This window comes from Leptopilina boulardi, unplaced genomic scaffold (genome assembly GCF_019393585.1).
Source record: "Leptopilina boulardi isolate dan_hultmark-lab unplaced genomic scaffold, ZJU_Lbou_2.1 LbouV2_352, whole genome shotgun sequence".
Taxonomy (NCBI): domain Eukaryota; kingdom Metazoa; phylum Arthropoda; class Insecta; order Hymenoptera; family Figitidae; genus Leptopilina; species Leptopilina boulardi.
The window spans coordinates 552,526-571,957 of record NW_026137921.1 but is presented as its reverse complement, the minus strand read 5'-3'; the positions used below and the strand labels follow the sequence as shown (position 1 = coordinate 571,957).

General features: G+C 28.5%; 1 protein-coding gene across 1 annotated transcript; it reads left to right on the top strand.

The window, feature by feature from the left end:
* Positions 1–941: 941 nt before the first annotated feature.
* LOC127286324 (facilitated trehalose transporter Tret1-like) lies at positions 942–7,239 on the top strand. Its single transcript, XM_051312716.1, has 2 exons — positions 942–1,168; positions 5,153–7,239. Exons 1-2 carry the CDS (start codon positions 1,084–1,086, stop codon positions 6,574–6,576), a joined length of 1,509 nt encoding a protein of 502 aa, XP_051168673.1. The 5' UTR covers positions 942–1,083; the 3' UTR covers positions 6,577–7,239.
* Positions 7,240–19,432: the final 12,193 nt, after the last annotated feature.

Here is a 19,432-nt window from a genome sequence, read left to right as displayed (position 1 = left end):
AAGTTAAATATATAAATTTCCAACTAAAGTTTATAGTGCATTCTTTATTACATTGAATATTGTGTTAATATTTTTTTAGTACGTCAGAGAGGTAACGAGGAAACATAAAATTAAATACTCCTTCATTTTTTTTCAAACTTTTCAGCGTATATAAAAAAAAAAATTCAAGTAAATTAAATCTGTTTATTTTCTATATAAAATACAGTTTTTTTCATGTTTACGTATAAAGTTAAAAGTTTATTTAATTTTCTAGTTTGAAACTCCCATTTTGCTTGAAAACCACTCGACCAATTTAAAGAAAAACAAAGACTTTTAAAATAAATCGTTTATTTTTCCTAAAAAAAAAAGAAAAAAAATATATATGTAATAAGAAAATATACATATAGACATAAGATTTATATAATAAAGTATTATGTCCTAAATGACATAATAATTTTATAATAATATTTAAATCATACCTACCTCTATAAACTTATAAAATTCCCCAAAATAATTCTCGATTTTATTTAGTTTAATTCAATTGGTTATTAAAAATTATTGTAAACAAGTGTTACTTATAATGTTATTCAATTATTTTTATTAACATTCAATTATTATAAGTTTCTAAAATATTTATTATCTAATTATTTATGTTGTTTAACTGTAAACATTATATTGTTAATAATTATTTTACTTGTAAAATATGCAATTATTAATTTATTTATATTCAGTAATATTTACGTCACACTAACGTGAGAAATGGTTAGACATTTTTTTTTTTCATATTTGACATAAATAAATTACTATTAATTTTTTATTTTATTTATATATGTAATGTATAATATAAAATTAGAATGCATTTAAAAGACAATTATAAGCATCTTTAGAATAAATGTAGAGAAGAGTATAGAAATGATTTTGATATCGGATTAAGCGTCACTTTAGATTAGATATCACACGACATTGATAGTGAAAATTTATTTTATCGTTCGTTTCTTCTGCAGTATGTATGTTCTAAGTAGTTTGATTAATAATAATACACAACTCATGATTCCAAATATTTAATAATAGTAAGATTTAAAAGAGAGAGACTTTTAACAAAGAATGGATATAACCAACGAAAAAATAGTTGAATTATCAATTAGTGAGAAAAAAAGTGAAATTGTGCAATTTGTTTTTGGAATTTGTGGTAAGTTTCAATTTGCAGTCGGGAAATATTATTAAATATAGTATAGATTATAGGTTAGAAGTGATAATATAAAACATGAGTGTACGAAGTCTGTCTTTCATAATAAGATAAACTGAAAATAATTATTTAATTCACAATAATTTTACAAATATATTTTTCCATTAAAGTTTAAAAAAAGTAATTAAAAATTTATTTTTATATTGAATTAACTATTTAAATTAATATAATAATTATTAAGTATAATTTAATTTGATTCTTGATTTTAGAATATATTTTTTTCTAAAATTTTATTGTAATGAGAAAGAAAATATAATTTAATAAAATGAATAAATAATTAAATATTAAATAGAATGTTTATTAGTACAATATTTTAATTAATTATAATTGTTAAAAATTTACATTTAATCCATTTTAGATTTAGATTTCACTTTCTTAATATAATAATGGAAAAAAATAATTTTTTTTGAAATAAAAAAATTTATGTCATTTAATATTAACAGATAAAAGTTAAAACAATAATTAAACAAAAGATTAATTTATTTCTAGAGCAGTTACAATTGGAATTACTTAATACAATATTAATTATAAATTTATCAGCTTTAATTAAATAATATTCAACTTTATATATTACGCTTAAAAATATTATACACTGAAAATTAATACTGGAATATTAAAAAAAAATATTTTGATTTAATTTTTATTTAAAGAATGATATTTATTTTATATTCTACAGAATTCTTTTTTACCTCAGGCCAATTTTATTGATTGATTTAAAATTTCCGGCATACGTTTCAATAACAACACTGCGGATTCTGTATAGAATATTTCTTTTCGTATGTAGAAAAAACATTTCATAATAATATTTTCATACTGACAATTTTTTTTTTATTTTATTTAATAAATACCGTAAAATTTTTCTTATATCTTTTTTATCTATGACATTGAAAGATAACGAGAAAATTAGTAAAATATTTTTTTTTATATATTTTATTAGTTGTATTATAATACATTGTCCCTATTGTAAAATAATAATTTTGTAACACATTTTGTAGTAATATTTTGCAAAATTTCAACTTAATGTTACAATAATGTTTTTTTAAAAATGTTGCTATATCCGACTCAAGAAACATTCCAATATTTTTTCTACGTATGGTAATAGTTAAATAAATTTAAGTTCCGATAAGAATAGTATTTTGTGTCGAAACGTTAAGAAATGTGTTTTTATAACATTCCTTGACTAAAATTTTGAAATAATTCCTCATTAAATTCAAAAAGATCAATCCGGATTAGTCCGGAAATTATAGGAAAACAATCTGAAAATCCGATTAGTCCGGAATTGACATTAAATTAATTCGCAATAAATCCGCAACAAACTCAATTTAGTTTGATCAAAAATTTCAGAATAATTCGAAATTTTTATGTAAACTATTCGCCAACAGTATATGCAACAATCCGGATTCAGTATATACTATCAAAAAACTGAATTCGAAATAATCTGAAATTTCTATGTAAAAAATCCGGTATTAGTCAGTCAATATTTTTCAGCACAAAAATCTTAATTAAAAAATAATCCAAAATAATCGAAAATCTATATGTAACGAATTCGAATTTAAAGTCAAAAATCGATTAAAAGTCTGTATATGTACAAATCAGGGCCGGGATTACGACTATCAATGCGGCTAAGTTAGCAATTATTGCTAATTAGCAAATATAACTTAACAAAATTTCATGACATTTGTAGGAAATTTATCCCACAATCACATTTTATTGCTATTTGGTAAAAAAAATTAAGTACAAGCTTATACAATAGAAATTAAAATCAAGTTAACCTAAAAAACGAGCAAATTGACACCAAAGTTTTGTCAAATTGCTGGGATTGATAGCAGTGAGCATGAAAACAATTGAAAGATTTCATGCAATATAACCATTTCAATTGCTTAATCATATACAGGGTAGCAAGAAAAATGTTAATCATTTATAAGATATTAATTATTATAAGTACAATAAAATAGAGGATTAAATAATAAATAATTAAATGAAAACGTAAAAGAATCAAAATGAAATAATTATTCAATTAAATATATTAAACCATAATAAAAAATAAATTATAAATAATCATAATGAAATGTTTCTCGAAAATATTATTATTATTTATTAAATAAAAATAATTATATTAATACTATCATATAAACAATATTTATGAAATGAAATGTTTAAAGTCTTTTTTTTGAATTAATATGGAATCAAATGTTTCTATTCTTATCAATTAATATAGTTTTTAAGTGTGTATTTTTCTGTAAATAATTCATAGGTTAACCTAAATCTGTCAAATGATTAGAATTTTATCGAACACCCGGTAGCAATATTTTTTTCCAGCGTGAATATAACTGACATTGGTAACTAGCAGTTTGCTAACTTAGCAGTATTGCTTGTCGTAATCCCGGCCCTGGTATTATTTCAATTTATAATCAGGTTTCTGTTACACAGGAAAAAAAGGTGGGTAAAAAGTTGTAAAGATAGAGAATAAAAGTCGTTAGGATACAGGGTAAAGGATAAATTTGTGATGGATAAAAATGTTACTAAAATATTACTAGAAAAATATGATATTTGAGTAAACTGTCTAATTTTAATAAAAATATTAGTAATTTTACACTTAACTTATTAAATCCACAAATTTTATATAAATAAGTAATTGCACGTGGAAATATTTTCCCTATAATTATTGTCTATTAATAAAAATATCTTTGACTAATACAACTGACAGCTGACGACAGTACGTAAATAATCAGAACTGGGAAATTACAACTCAACGTCTGTATTGTTGCACGAAAGCAGAGTTGGGTAGTAACTAAATTTTTTGTGCATATTAGGCTGTGTCAGTTCATCGAGATATTTCGAGTTCAAGATATGACGTCAGAGGCCTGGAGGGACAACAAACAGACGACACAATGTTATTCTTATGGGGAAGAAAATTAGTTTCCACTTTCATCAATTTTATTCATACTTTGAACATGGAAAACGCTTGTTGACATATAATAAAATTAAAATGTGTGTTGATAATTAATTTTGTTATATATTTGATTCAATTGCATTTATAGATTCTCTGAATTCGTGATAAAATATAAATTTTGAGGTTAGGGGTGTTTGTTTACTAACTTGAAATCTTTTACTGCTGCGGTAATTCCCACTTAAAATATATATTTTATATCTTTTTTAATAACATGCATACTGGATATTGTTTAATAATGTTAAAATGTAAAATGTGATTAGTAAACAAACTTTTCTAACCTCAATATTTATATTTTATCACGAATTCAGATAATCTATCAATGCAAATGAATCAAATATATAACAAAATTAATTATCAACACACATTTTAATTTTATTATATGTCAACAAGCGTTTTCCGTGTTTAAAGTATCAAATATGACATCCATTTTTCTAGTAATATTTTAGTAACATTTTTATCCATCACAAATTTATCCTTTACCCTGTATCCTAACGACTTTTATCCTCTATCTTTACAACTTTTTACCCACCTTTTTTTTGCTGTGTTGTCTGTAATTAGTCAGATTAAGTCCGAAATTAGTATATTATTTGTGTAACTAGAAAATCCGGAACCAGATCATATCAGGAGTGAATTATTCCTGATAGAGAATTATTCCTGCTGAGTCCGAAATTAATCCGGTTTGAATAACTATATTAAATCCAGAATCTGCATTCACTAATTACGTTTAATCAAACGAAGTTCGAATTGGACCTAACTAATTCCGAATTCATTAGTTACACAAATTTTCGATCTTAAATGGACTAATTCAGGATGACAAAAACCTAACCATACACCAGTCTATTTCAAACTAATTACGAATTAGTCCAAAAACAATTCTCTAACCAAGATTGAAAAAATCCATAACACAGAAAAAACCTATTCTCATTTTTACTGCAGTTCAAAATGCTTTAATTTGAAACAATTTTTTGTTGCAGCTTCACTGTCGGCAATTGTTTGTGGAGCTTACCAAGCCTGGCCATCACCAGCAATTGCTCATCTAAAAAGTAAAGAGGCACAAATACGAGTAACAGACAATGATGCAATGTGGATAGTGTCCCTATACTATGCAGGCGATCTAGTAGGAAGTTTATTAAATTTCTCCCTCATTGATCGAATTGGCAGAAAATATACACTATTGGCATTTACTATTCCCGAATTAATAGGATGGTGTTTAATCATCTACGCTAAACATCCTTTATTCTTTTATATAGCTCGATTTTTGGGTGGCGTTGGTGAGGGTGGCGTTTATTCCACATTAATCATTTATTTAAGTGAAATTGCTGAGAAAAATGTCAGGGGTATTCTTGTTAATATAATGGTGATTGCAAATTATATTGGTGTATTTATATTTACAGCAATTGCAGCGTACTGGTCATATGATACATTAAATTATATGTCAATTTTTGTAACTATATTATCGTTGTTAATATTTCTTATACTTCCGGAAACGCCCCATTATTATTTAATGAAGGGTCGCGATATTGATGCAATGAGTTGTTTAAAAAAATTGAGAAAATCAACAACAACCGATGTTTTAATATCCGATATGGAAATGATGAAATTGGCTATTGTTGAAGATCAAAAAGCAAGTACAGCGGGATTTTGGAAAGTTGTTACCAATAGTAATAATCGTAAAGGTGTTTGTATTATTCTTGTTTTAGAGGCTACTGAATGCTTATCGGGAAGATATGCTACTGCTTCTTATGCTCATGAAATATTTGCCATGAGTCCATTGCCCTTGAAACCAGGAACACAAGTAATGATTAGAAATGGAATGCTATTTCTTGCTTGTGTTGCTGCAACGGGAATAATCGATCGATTTAATAGAAAATCACTTTTTTTGACAACTGCAATTTTAGATGGTGTTTGTTTAGCAGTGGTGGCTTTTTTCTTTTTATTGAAATTATATATTGATGTTGATGTCAGTAATTTTGCTTGGGTACCATTAGTGGCTTTAACGTCTTACGATGTGATAGGCTCATTTGGTGTGAGTCCACTGCCATATATTATAATTGGAGAACTTTTTCCTATAAGTATTAAGGGTCCTATGGTTGCTAGTGGAATGATTATAGGACCTGCTTTTAGTTTCATCACATCAGCTGTGTACGAGCCAGTAACAAATAATTATGGTATATATACAACATTTTTCTTGTATTCAATACTCATTATAACAGGGGCTATTATTATTTATTTGATTCTACCTGAAACGAGAGGACGAACTTTGGAGGAAATTCAAGCTATACAAAATCCAGTATTAAGATTAAAAATTGAAACGAAGAATATGATGGAATCAAAAGTGGACAATTGTGAATTAAAAACGTTTATAGATAACGAAAGTAGTAGTACTCATAGACATTGATTAGAAATTTTAATATTTTTTTATTAAATTATTCTATTTTCAGTATTTTTTTTTATCGGTTCCACAATTGTAGAGAAAAATTTAGTGATTATTATTTTTTATGCAGAGCAGACCTTTTTTTTTACTTATAAGATCTGATAGTGAGCGTGAAAATAGTTTCAAATAGAAAAAATAATTAATTATACTTTGTATGGTTTTTGACAATATTTATTACTGTATATTATAGATATTTACTGCCTTTATAGCCAAATAGTGATATTGTACACACAAATTCATGCACCTTAGACGATATTTTTTAAACGATATAGATTTTAATATTTATACAATGAAACATAATGTTTATTATTATATTAATAATATATTTTGTGCTTCATAATATTATTTCAATGTTTTGACGTCAATCTATAACTATATATATATATATATGAAAATATAAATGAAGATAAACATTAAAAAAAAATGTCTCTGCTGCTTTTCAAAAGCATGCGTGAACCCCCCTGATCTCAGGATTGTAGAGGGGAATGAATATTTCAACACCCAACCTAAATGGAAATTTGCTTCTCGACAAGTCCTATTATTTATATCCGAAAGCAATGTTTTCAGAATAAAATGCAATTTTATTATATAATAATATTTTAGTTAATAATAAATGTATACATTATATATAAAATAATTAATAAATATTATATTTTGTAAAAAAAATTTAATAAAAGGATTTTATTACTAGTCAAGAGATGATTTGAATAACTTAAAAATTTATTTACAGAGAAAAGGCAAGTTGTGAAATTTCACCTCTTTTGGAACTCCAAACGTGAGAGCCCGTTTAATTAATTGTGGACTACTAAATAATTTTGTCTGCATACAATAATTTTGAACAGAAATAAAAGGGAGATTATGATAAAATTCATAATTACAGCACTTGAAAATTTTAAATTATTTTTATGATTCAAATGATTATCAACAATTTAATAATTTAATTGTAAATTAACAAAATATTTAAACATTGCACTTGATAAATATTTTTCATGCCAATTATTAGAAACTTTCTGTCACAGAATATCAGATGACATTTGTAAAGAAACAGAATTAGGAAACAAGAGTCCAACATATGTTCGTCCATAGCAAAGTTGGGTAGGATTGAAATTTTGTCCAACAATAATTTTCGGAAATGTATTTAATTAGGCTGTGTTTACAATACGTACACTTTCCGAAAATTATTGTTGGATATTTCAATCCTACCTAACTCTGCTTTGGACAAACATATTTTGGATTCTTGCATCCCAACCCTGTTTATTTACAAATAGTTGGTTTCCATTGTCCCCCACTTGCTATTTGTCATAATTCTCATTAACTACCGCACCCTGTTCTCGTGAAAATTTAGTAACTTTATAGTAACTTTTAATTTTACCTATAAAGTCACTAAATTTTCACTAGAGCATGGTGCGGTAGTTGATGAGAATTATGACAAATGGCGAGTGGAAACAAATGGAAACCAACCAAATGTTATCTGGTAATTAAGATATTGTGTGACAATAAATTATTGATTGCATTAATTGATAATACATAAAAAATATTTAATTAAAAGTGTGCAACATTTAAATTTTGTTTATTTATAATTAACCCTTTGCAACATAGATTTTTAAAAAAGATTGATTAAAACGCCAAACGTTCTAATGGGGGTTTTTTAGGGTCGCTGATTACAAATTTGCAATCTATTTTTAAAAATTCAAAATAGCGGATCCAATATGGCGGACGAATTTTCAAAAATTAATTGGATTCATTTGAAACTTATTACTCGGGGGTATTCGGGGTCGCTGATTACGAATCTGATGTCAGTTTTTAAAAATTCAAAATGGCGGATCCAATATGGCGGACGAATTTTCAAAAATTAATTGGATTCGTTTGAAACAGGTTACTCGGGGGTTTTCGGGGTCGCTGATTACGAATCTGATGTCAATTTTTAAAAATTCAAAATAGCGGATCCAATATGGCGGACGAATTTTCAAAAATTAATTGGATTCATTTGAAACTTATTACTCGGGGGTATTCGGGGTCGCTGATTACGAATCTGATGTCAGTTTTTAAAAATTCAAAATGTCGGATCCAATATGACGGAAAAAGCTTTAAAAATTCATTTAGAACACTAAATTTAAAAAACGATATCCATAATAAACGCATTGGCGGTCAAAAAATATATATTCAAAGAAGAAATCTTTGAAAAATTCACAACTATATATATACATTTAGAAAGAGGGTCGAAGGGGTTGAACACAACTGAATTCATATAGAAGGAATAAATATACAATGGCTTTTCGCGCGCCAAGGAGAGAAACTTTTTCGCGCTTATTACCCCCTGGAATATTCGTTGGATGGAAGGGGGGCAAGGGGGTCAAGTTTCACGGGACTCGTTTCTCGACAGCTTATCTGGGTGGGATGTACAATTTTCTGTCTCCGTAGTCCTCTTTCTCTCTTTCTCTAAAAAAAGTCCCTCCCATCCTCAGTATAACAGAACCCTCGTCGTCGTAGTCGTCGTCGTCGTCGTGGGTTGAAGGCAATGGGAGGGCATCTACAGAGAGATTCCATGTGCCATGGTATATATACGCCAGTGTGGTGTGGTTATTGCAGGCATGGTGGGGTCGATATTTTCACGTACACTCACACAAGTGTATAGACATTCCTACGTGTTGGTATACGCAGTTCCAATTACGACGTTTTAGAAAAGCTTGGGAAGAGGGAACGTTGGATAACCACCCCATGCCCTCAGGCCTCGACCATCCCAACCCCAGAATATCTCCTAGTGCAGTCTCGTTAGATTTTCTTATTCGGTTATATATCGGCATCGCCTATGCCTGCAATAACCTCTTGCTCCTTCTACTCTTTCTCTCTCTCTCTCGATCCAAACCAACCATTTTATCTTTCTCTCTCTCTCTTTTCTCTCTTACACACACTTGGCTTATCTGCCTCGTTTTATGTCCTTCCATTTCCACCCCCTAGCCGATTTCCGTGTTCAGTAGTAGAGTCATTATTAGGTGTATCGCATCCGCATTTTGTGTTTCTTATTTATTGGTTATCGCTGGTTATATTGTGCCATTTATTTATAGGTTTCGGGCTTCTCGTATCTTTGGTAAGTGTGTTCCTTTTGGAGCGGTAAAAACATATCAGGGTATAGTGTGTTTATAAATTGTGTATTTAAAAGAAATCACCTTAATTTATATCTTGTTTTTCTGAACACATATAAAAAACGTTTAGCTCTCCATATACAATATATATCCCAGTCGAAAATCGTAAGTTTCCCTGAAGGGTTCACATGGCCTTCAGGTAACTGTTATGAAGGTTTCAAAAGCTTCATGGCAACTATTTATACATTAGACCTAAAATTCTGTGATATTTGCTTTCTGACTTCTTAACGGGAAGCTTTTTCTACAGCTTGTTGAATATCTGTGGACAGCTTCTAGCAAAAGGTCTACCAGTTTGCTTGGTGAATGCTTTCCTAATGCCTGGTTTAATGTGTAAGAAAGCAATTCTATTTGCTTTTCACAAGTTGCAAATTAATATGTAATTTAATTACCTTTTTTACACTTCCTGAAAACTAGAATAATTTCATTAAATTAAACTAAATCGAAAAATCATAAAAATTCTATAGTAATTTGTAAATCCGTTTTATACAATTAATAATTATTCTTTATATATTATATAAAAATTATTTTTCAAAGAAAACGTTTATTTTTAAACACTTAAATTATATACGAAAAAAATTATATATAACTTGAGAAAAATTTGGGGTTAGGAATACGAACACGGTGAAAACTTTTTATATTGAATAATGAATACAATTTCTTAAAAAAAAGACAAAATATTTATTATTTAAAAAAAAAGATTATTATTTTTATACTTGATATTTATGAATATTTTTTATAAATAATATATTCTTTATTCTTTTAGAATTTCATAATTTATGAAAATGAATTTAACAGCGTATTTTTATTTACAAATTTTTAAAAGTATTCTACATGAAACATTAAATTATTAATCAATATTAATTGTGTAATTTCACTATAGAAAATTAATTGACAACTAACTTTTAATTGAAAGAAGATAATAATTAATTTAAAAAAAAGTATTTAATATCACTAATAGATATTTTATAAAACAATTGTACCCTTTTAAAAAGACTGTGGAAATACCGAGTCTGACGTAAATAATTTTTCTTTAATTCTTCAATATTTAAATATAATAATCTAATACATCATATTTTTACGAGATAAATAAAGATGGAAAGAAAGGTTAAATTTAATTTTTGATCATTGTCATTTTTCTCTGTTTCCTGAAACATCCATGACGCTTCATTTAATTTTCGCCACCTGAACGCTTTCTTTTTATATATGCAAAATCCTGCAACTCTTTGATAACTCTCTCAAAGCTACTTGAATGCTTTGTTTAAAACGTACAAAATTTGTTATTTTCAAGCTTTCCGTGGAAGCGAAAAATCGGCCATAACAGGCTTCCTGAAAGTTTTCTATAGCTAGTTATCTACTGTCTCACAATTCTCTAATGGTTATCTCAATACTTCAAAACAACTTTTTGTGCAGCTTAACATAGCGGAGGATTTTCGACTGGGATAGTAAAAATATAACCGTTAACATGAATTGATAACCGAAAAATATTCTAAATCTCATTCTGTTGCTGAAAATTTTTGTTATTCTAGTCAGAAAAAATAAAACCATTATTTTTCATTTCTAACATTGCTGTTGTTTTCGAAAAATCCTTTAAGGATTCTCCCTGGCAATATAAGGAAATGACACAGACTTACCAAATTTTCTCATTTTGTTCATTAGATTGATTTAGGAAGTTATGATTTTTTTCAGAATTTTTTACCACGTAGTTTTTTAGAAAAAAAAATAAAATATATGACCATAATTTAACATGGGCTCTTATGGGAACGTGTATAAACCAAAGGAAAAAAGTGTGATGGAAATGACACAAAAATCTGAAAGTTGGTATATACAGGAAAAAATATGATAAATTTATTAACTGCACAATATAAAGAAAATTTACCACATAGTTTTTGAGTAAATAAATAATAAAGTTTGATTTTTTGTCATAATAATAATAGTAAGTGTAGCAGACATGAAAACGTGGCAACGTCGCAACACGTGTTTTGCACGTTTGCGCAGCAACTTGCCGCGAATTTCAAATGCAAGTATACAAGTCGACAAATTGATATTTATATTCAGATATTTTTGTATATTATTTTTAGAAAATAATGGATTAAACTGCAATGAATATTGTATATGTTATGTTTAATTTGAAAGTTTATATAAATTTAATTCTGATTAATTATTGGAAAACAAAAAGAGTGATAAAAATACACGTACATAACCTCAAATTATAATTAAATATTTTTGTCAAAATAAAATATAGTTCAAAACTACTACAATCACAGTTTTATTTAATTGGATATTTGTTTACTAATTATCATGTAAATTGAAATAAAGTATAATAAATAAACTATTTATATGCTTGTATAAGGTAAAAGAAAATTCCATTTTATTTTCAAATTTTGAGGTGAACGACTTATATTACAAATTTCTTATAAGTAAATAATATTATTTTCATTTTCAATTTTAAGTATTTTATGGAAGTTCAACAATTAAATAGTAACATATAACAAAAAATTTGAGGTTAGATGTCAGATCAGGTGTAGGCCCAATCTGTGTTACATACATATATACATACAAATACCAGTCTTACCAACCTTACATAAACTACGCGACGAGAATGCGACGTTGCCATGATTTCAAGCACTTTTTAAAAAATTTAATTAAATAGAATTTATAATATTTTAGTAACGAGGAAAGCTTATTATTCCCTCACAACAAAAGGATATTCAGGATATCCTTGGGACGTCCTGGGGATATCGATTTGTTTTCGGCGGTTTGGATATCCCTGGGATATCTTAGAGATGTCCATGGATATCCAGAGGATATCTTAGGGATATCCGAATCGCCAAAAGCAAATGGATATCCCCAGGACGTCCCAGGGATATCCTGAATATCCTTGTGTTGTGAGGGTTAATTTATACACCTTTTTCTAAACAATTCTACTATCAATAAGGACAAGAACCTTTCTTATCATATAAAAATTTATTTTTTCTAAGGTTGCAAACTTGTGAGCCTTCACACAGGAAGAATAGAAACTATCCCCTTACTCCGCACCACCCCCTGGAGAATCCTTAATCGAAAATAGTTCATATTTTTTGCTCGTTGTATCAGAATGACGTTAGTTTTCGATTATTATCTTCCGAATTGGGATATTTTTATTTACTTGTAGAAGTTTTTTTTATTTATATTAATCAATTGATGGTCCCCATCAAATAACTCAACAAACCCTCAGACGGTAGTTCTAATGATAATCAAAACCGTTTAAAAGTGAAAAAATAAAATTTGAAAATTAATATTTTTACATTCTCATCATAATGAGTCACGTGGTGCCTAAACGTACTTTAAATGACCACTTTTTTTACTTCGGATTTTTTTCTTGCATTCGATTCAGGAACTTAAAAATAGTGTGTAAATTAATTTTTAGCGAAATTCGTCGAGCCGTTTTCAAAAAAAAGTTATTTTTTGTATTAAAAAATAAATTTTTCAAAAATTAAAAATATCACAGTTTTCCCAAAAGTATCAAATTGAGACCAAAAATTGCATCAAATCTTTGCAAAGTTTTGATGCACATAAGTTATATCAAAAAGAGATCGTTTTGTGTATCATTTTTAGAAATGATACACGAAACGGTCTCATTCTTTGATGCAAAAAATTTAATCAATTTATATCAATCATGGCCAAATTGAATCGACTCAAAATTAAACGAATTTTTTTCAGATATTTTGGTAATAGTACAATTGCGGAGACCATTTCACTATTTAATTTGAAAATGAAAATAACAGAAAATCAAAGACAATGTGCAATTCGATAATTAAAAAGTGACAGCTTATAAACATAACCTAAAATGCATGAGAAAAAATTTGTCGATAAAATCAATATAGCCGAGCTTTTTAGAAGGTAGATGGCAGTTTTGCTTTTTATAAAAACGATTCAGAAAAAATTTAAAGAAAGAAAATAGATAAGTGCTGCCATCTACCTTCTAAAAAGCTCGGCTATATTGATTTTATCGACAAATTTTTTCTCATGCATTTTAGGTTATGTTTATAAGCTGTCACTTTTTAATTATCGAATTGCACATTGTCTTTGATTTTCTGTTATTTTCATTTTCAAATTAAATAGTGAAATGGTCTCCGCAATTGTACTATTACCAAAATATCTGAAAAAAATTCGTTTAATTTTGAGTCGATTCAATTCGGCCATGATTGATATAAATTGATTAAATTTTTTGCATCAAAAAATGAGACCGTTTCGTGTATCATTTCTAAAAATGATACACAAAACGATCTCTTTTTGATATAACTTATGTGAATCAAAACGTTGCAATAGAAAAAGATACAACCAAGTTTACTGTGTTAATCGAAATTGATTTTTTTTTTTTGAAAAAATTGATTTTTAACATAAAAAATATCCGAAGTAAAAAAAAGTGGCCATATAAAGTTTGTTCAGGCACCCCGTGGAGTAGGTATTATATTTGGGCGCTTTTGAGCTTTCTCTAATTCCTATGAATCTCCACGTTTTGAATTAGTATGGCTGTCTGTATTTCCATATAAGTATGATAGTAAATGAATTTTTAGAAAATATTAATCTGTTAAAACTGTACATTCTTCCACTCTAAAATAATCAAAATTAAAAATTTTATAATGCACACTTTTTATTGTTATTGCATTTTTATAATTTTCGAGAGTGAAACGCGAATGCGGTGATGAGAATGTAAAGTTATTTTTTAAAAATGTATTAAAATTTTCAAAGAATTTTTTCTTCTGCTCAAGCGAAATTAGTTCGAAGCGGAATAACTTATTGTATTAAAAAATTTTGGAATTGTTGACTTTTGTTAATTACAAAGACCTGGGCAATTTAATTAATGCTACTACGTTTTTTGAAAGTAAAAGACAAACGGAGCGCGTACTACAACGTTAGGACAATGAGCGCGAAGCGCGCATAAATATTAGACCGCAAAGCGGGACGATCATACTTCGCGCGCTCCAAAGAACGCTCAACTTAGCGAGCGAAGCAAGTTCCAAGCGCAAAGCGCGTAATGATAATATGTCGAATTTTCTTATTACACCTTTGAGCAAGTTTGTTTTAAGCTTAAAAATGGAAATTAATGGTGTAACTTAAATTACCATGAGTAATAAAATAATTCTTTTATTTTTGTTATATTTATTTTTTGTTAAGTACTTTGTATGAAAGGGCATCAGGCCCATTGTAGTGTAAATAAATAAATAATAATAGACATAAAAATTTTTTAACCAAAATGTTTTTCAAATATTTAAAATAATTAATATAAGAAATAATACAGTTGTTTAAAAAAATGTCACATATGTGAAGACATCTCTCACAATCATAAAATCTCCTCAATAATGTCAGAGACATTCTGTTTCAGGATATACTTGTAATTTTTTTTATAGACATAGAGATTTCAAATGAAACAAGGGTCATAACCATCGACAAGTGCTGACTGACATGACAAGTATAACTGACATACATTTTTTTCAAATGTTTCTATTTATTTGAGATGTTTGTTTCAAGAGTTAATTCTATATATATAGACTAAAATAATTTTATTCAAAATAAAATTTTTTTCACATTAACAATTTAAAGGTATTGCAGAACGATTTTATCTCAAATTGAAAACATACAAAATTCATCCAAAAAACCAAAAACGCGAAACTAAACTCTTGTCTACGCCAAAAACGGTGAGTCCAATCAAAAAAGTGCTCCATACATTTTTTTATCAGGACTGGCTACTTGACACCCCCTGGCGGATTGTATGATGCGAATGCTCCACGAAATTGGCGGAGCATTCGTGGAACATGAAGTTGAGATTGAAATTTTGTCTTAAATATTATAAAAAATAATGAAATATATAGTTAAATGATTAAAACAATAAGATTTATGTTTTTATGATGATTATTGTTAAATAATTATAAAAATTTAATGTTTTTATTAATTTCAATCTATTACAGTTTATTATTAACATTTGTCGATAAAATCAATAAAGTCGCGCTTTTTAGAAGGTAGGTGGCAGCACTTTTTTTTCCTTTTCTTAAATAATTCCAGTAATTTTTTTACCAAAAGCAAATCTTATATTTGTTAAACTGAAATATTGGTCAAAAAAATGTATTATTTTATAAGTCTAAATAAATTTTGTGATTTTTTGAATTCTTTGACATCCCGGCAAGAAGTCTGGAATAGAAAAAAATTAAAGTTATCTCATAATCGTATACGAAATTGAAAAATTTTAATTCCATTTAATACCTCATTTTTCCACTTTTTCAATGTCATCGAAATAAGATAGATAGACAACGAAATGAATTCCACTTAAATCTAAAATTCGTTTTGCATTACGTAAAAATCGGTAAGTGTGCTTTCTATTATATAATGACAATTGTACATATTTTTGTGCTTCGAAAATAATTTGCTCATGATTATATTTATAAGTAATAGTGAATGAATTTCCTGTGTTTTTTCGGTTCAATGTGAAAATAATAAATAATTTATAAAGAATATGATGTTGGTAAAAAGTTTAATAAATTTAAACGTGAGGCATCAAAAATTGAACATAATATATTGTCTCAACATTTTTTTAGGTTAATCGTTGAATATAAAATAGTCGCCTTCACTTTTTTTATAGGAATAATTTAGATTACAAATAAAAAAACAACTCAGATTTTTATCAATAAATAAATTATTAATAAAACAAATTTAATTCATTTAAATATATTCTATTTCATATTGCACGCATTACGAAAACGTAATTAAAAGGTATTCAAGTTTAATGCTGTCTATTCCTTACAAAAAATTACAAAATAATAAAAAAATCAGGTATTAAATAGAATTGATTTCTTTAATTCTTTTTAATTCCAGCCTTCTTGACAAGGTAAGCATTCCGACATAGCACCAAAGTCTTAACCCGGAAGTTGTCTACAAAAATTATATGGTGCACTATTTAATTGGTCCAGGGGAGGCTGAGCTCCATTCAAACAAAGTTGAGAAAAAATTCCAAAAATTAAATTTTCGAGATATTGTTTTCGGCAAATAACCATAGTATTTAGAAGAAAGTTATGAACCAAAAATGTATAGCGCACTTTAGAATTAGTCCAACGGACGCTGAGCTACAGTAGAAAAATCGAGGAAAAAATTTTCGAAAAATAAAATTTGCGAGATAACCGCTCGGAAATAGCGCCAAAAAAATAGTCAAAAAGTTCCAAACAAAAAATGTATGGCGTACTTTTTGATTGGTCCAGCGGATGCTGAGCTACACTCAAAAAATCGTGGAAAAAATTTTCGAAAAATAAAATTTGCGAGATAACCACTCGGGAATACCGACAAAAAAATAATCAAAAAGTTTCGAACAAAAAATGTATGGCGTACTTTTTGATTGGTCCAGCGGATGCTGAGCTACACTCAAAAATATTTTGGAAAAATTTTCGAAAAATTAAATTTGCGAGATAATCGTTCGGGAATACCGCTTAATTCTTTAGCAAAAAGTAGCGAACAAAAAATGTATGGCGAACTTTTTGATTGGTACTGCGGATGCTGAGCCACACTCAGATAAATTTTTTAAAAAATTTCAAAAAATTAAATTTGCGAGATAATTGGTCGGGAATACCGCCAAAGTCTTAACCCGGGAGTCTCGAACAAAAAATGTATGGCGCACTTTTTGATTGGTCCAGCGGATGCTGAGCTACACTCAGATAAATTTTTTAAAAAATTTCGAAAAATTAAATTTGCGAGATAATTGGTCGGGAATACCGCCAAAGTCTTAACTCGGGAGTCTCGAACAAAAAATGTATGGCGCACTTTTTGATTGGTCCAGCGGATGCTGAGCTACACTAGAAAACAAATTTGGAAAAATTTCCGAAAAATTAAAATCGCGAGATAATCGTTCGGGAATACCACCAATAAAATAGGGAAAAAGTTTCGAACAAAAAATGTATGGCGCACTTTCTGATTGGTCCAGCGGATGCTGAGCTACACTCAAAAATATTTTGGAAAAATTTTCGAAAAAAAAAATTTGCAAGATAATCGATTCGGAATACCACCACAGTAATTAGAAGAAAGTTCTGAACAAAAAATGTATAGCGCACTTTTTGATTGGTCCAGTGGATGCTGAGCTACACTCAGATAAATTTTTTAAAAAATTTCGAAAAATTAAATTTGCGAGATAATTGGTCGGGAATACCGCCAAAGTCTTTAGCAAAAAGTAGCGAACAAAAAATGTATGGCGCACTTATTGATTGGTCCAGCGGATGCTGAGCCACACTCAGATAAATTTTTTAAAAAAATTTCGAAAAAATAAATTTGCGAGATAATTGATCGGAAATACCGCCAAAGTCTTAACCCGGGAGTCTCGAACGAAAAATGTATGGCGTACTTTTTGATTGGTCCAGCGGATGCTGAGCTACACTCAAAAATATTTTGGAAAAATTTTCGAAAAATTAAATTTGCGAGATAATCGTTCGGGAATACCGCTTAATTCTTTAGCAAAAAGTAGCGAACAAAAAATGTATGGCGAACTTTTTGATTGGTACTGCGGATGCTGAGCCACACTCAGATAAATTTTTTAAAAAATTTCAAAAAATTAAATTTGCGAGATAATTGGTCGGGAATACCGCCAAAGTCTTAACCCGGGAGTCTCGAACAAAAAATGTATGGCGCACTTTTTGATTGGTCCAGCGGATGCTGAGCTACACTCAGATAAATTTTTTAAAAAATTTCGAAAAATTAAATTTGCGAGATAATTGGTCGGGAATACCGCCAAAGTCTTAACTCGGGAGTCTCGAACAAAAAATGTATGGCGCACTTTTTGATTGGTCCAGCGGATGCTGAGCTACACTAGAAAACAAATTTGGAAAAATTTCCGAAAAATTAAAATTGCGAGATAATCGTTCGGGAATACCACCAATAAAATAGGGAAAAAGTTTCGAACAAAAAATGTATGGCGCACTTTCTGATTGGTCCAGCGGATGCTGAGCTACACTCAAAAATATTTTGGAAAAATTTTCGAAAAAAAAAATTTGCAAGATAATCGATTCGGAATACCACCACAGTAATTAGAAGAAAGTTCTGAACAAAAAATGTATAGCGCACTTTTTGATTGGTCCAGTGGATGCTGAGCTACACTCAGATAAATTTTTTAAAAAATTTCGAAAAATTAAATTTGGGAGATAATTGATCGGGAATACCGCCAAAGTCTTAAGCCGGGAGTCTCCAACAAAAAATGTATTGCGCACTTTTTGATTGGTCCAGCGGATGCTGAGCTACACTCAGATAAATTTTTTAAAAAATTTCGAAAAATTAAATTTGCGAGATAATTGGTCGGGAATACCGCCAAAGTCTTTAGCAAAAAGTAGCGAACAAAAAATGTATGGTGCACTTTCTGATTGGTCCAGCGGATGCTGAGCTACATTCAAAAATAGTTTGGAACAATTGTGTAAAAATGAAATTTTCCAGATAATCGCTCGAGAATACCAAAAAAAAATAGTCAAAATTTTCGAAAAAAATTTTTATCGCACTTTTTGAATGGTCCAGTGAATGCTGAGCTACAGTAGAAAACAAATTCATAAATAATTACGAAAAATTAAATTTGCGAGATAATTGTTCGGGAATACCACCAAAATCTAAACCAGGATTTCTCGAAAAAAAAATTTATGGCGCATTTACAATGAAAGGAATTGGAACAAAGAACATGT

What these genes read in the sequence shown, in the direction of transcription:
- LOC127286324 (XM_051312716.1), top strand. Translation starts at nt 1,084, where the DNA reads ATGGATATAACCAACGAAAAAATAGTTGAATTATCAATTAGTGAGAAA. An exon ending in ATTTGTTTTTGGAATTTGTG is followed by an intron (nt 1,169 to 5,152) that starts GTAAGTTTCAAT and finishes TTTTTGTTGCAG; the next exon opens with CTTCACTGTCGGCAATTGTT.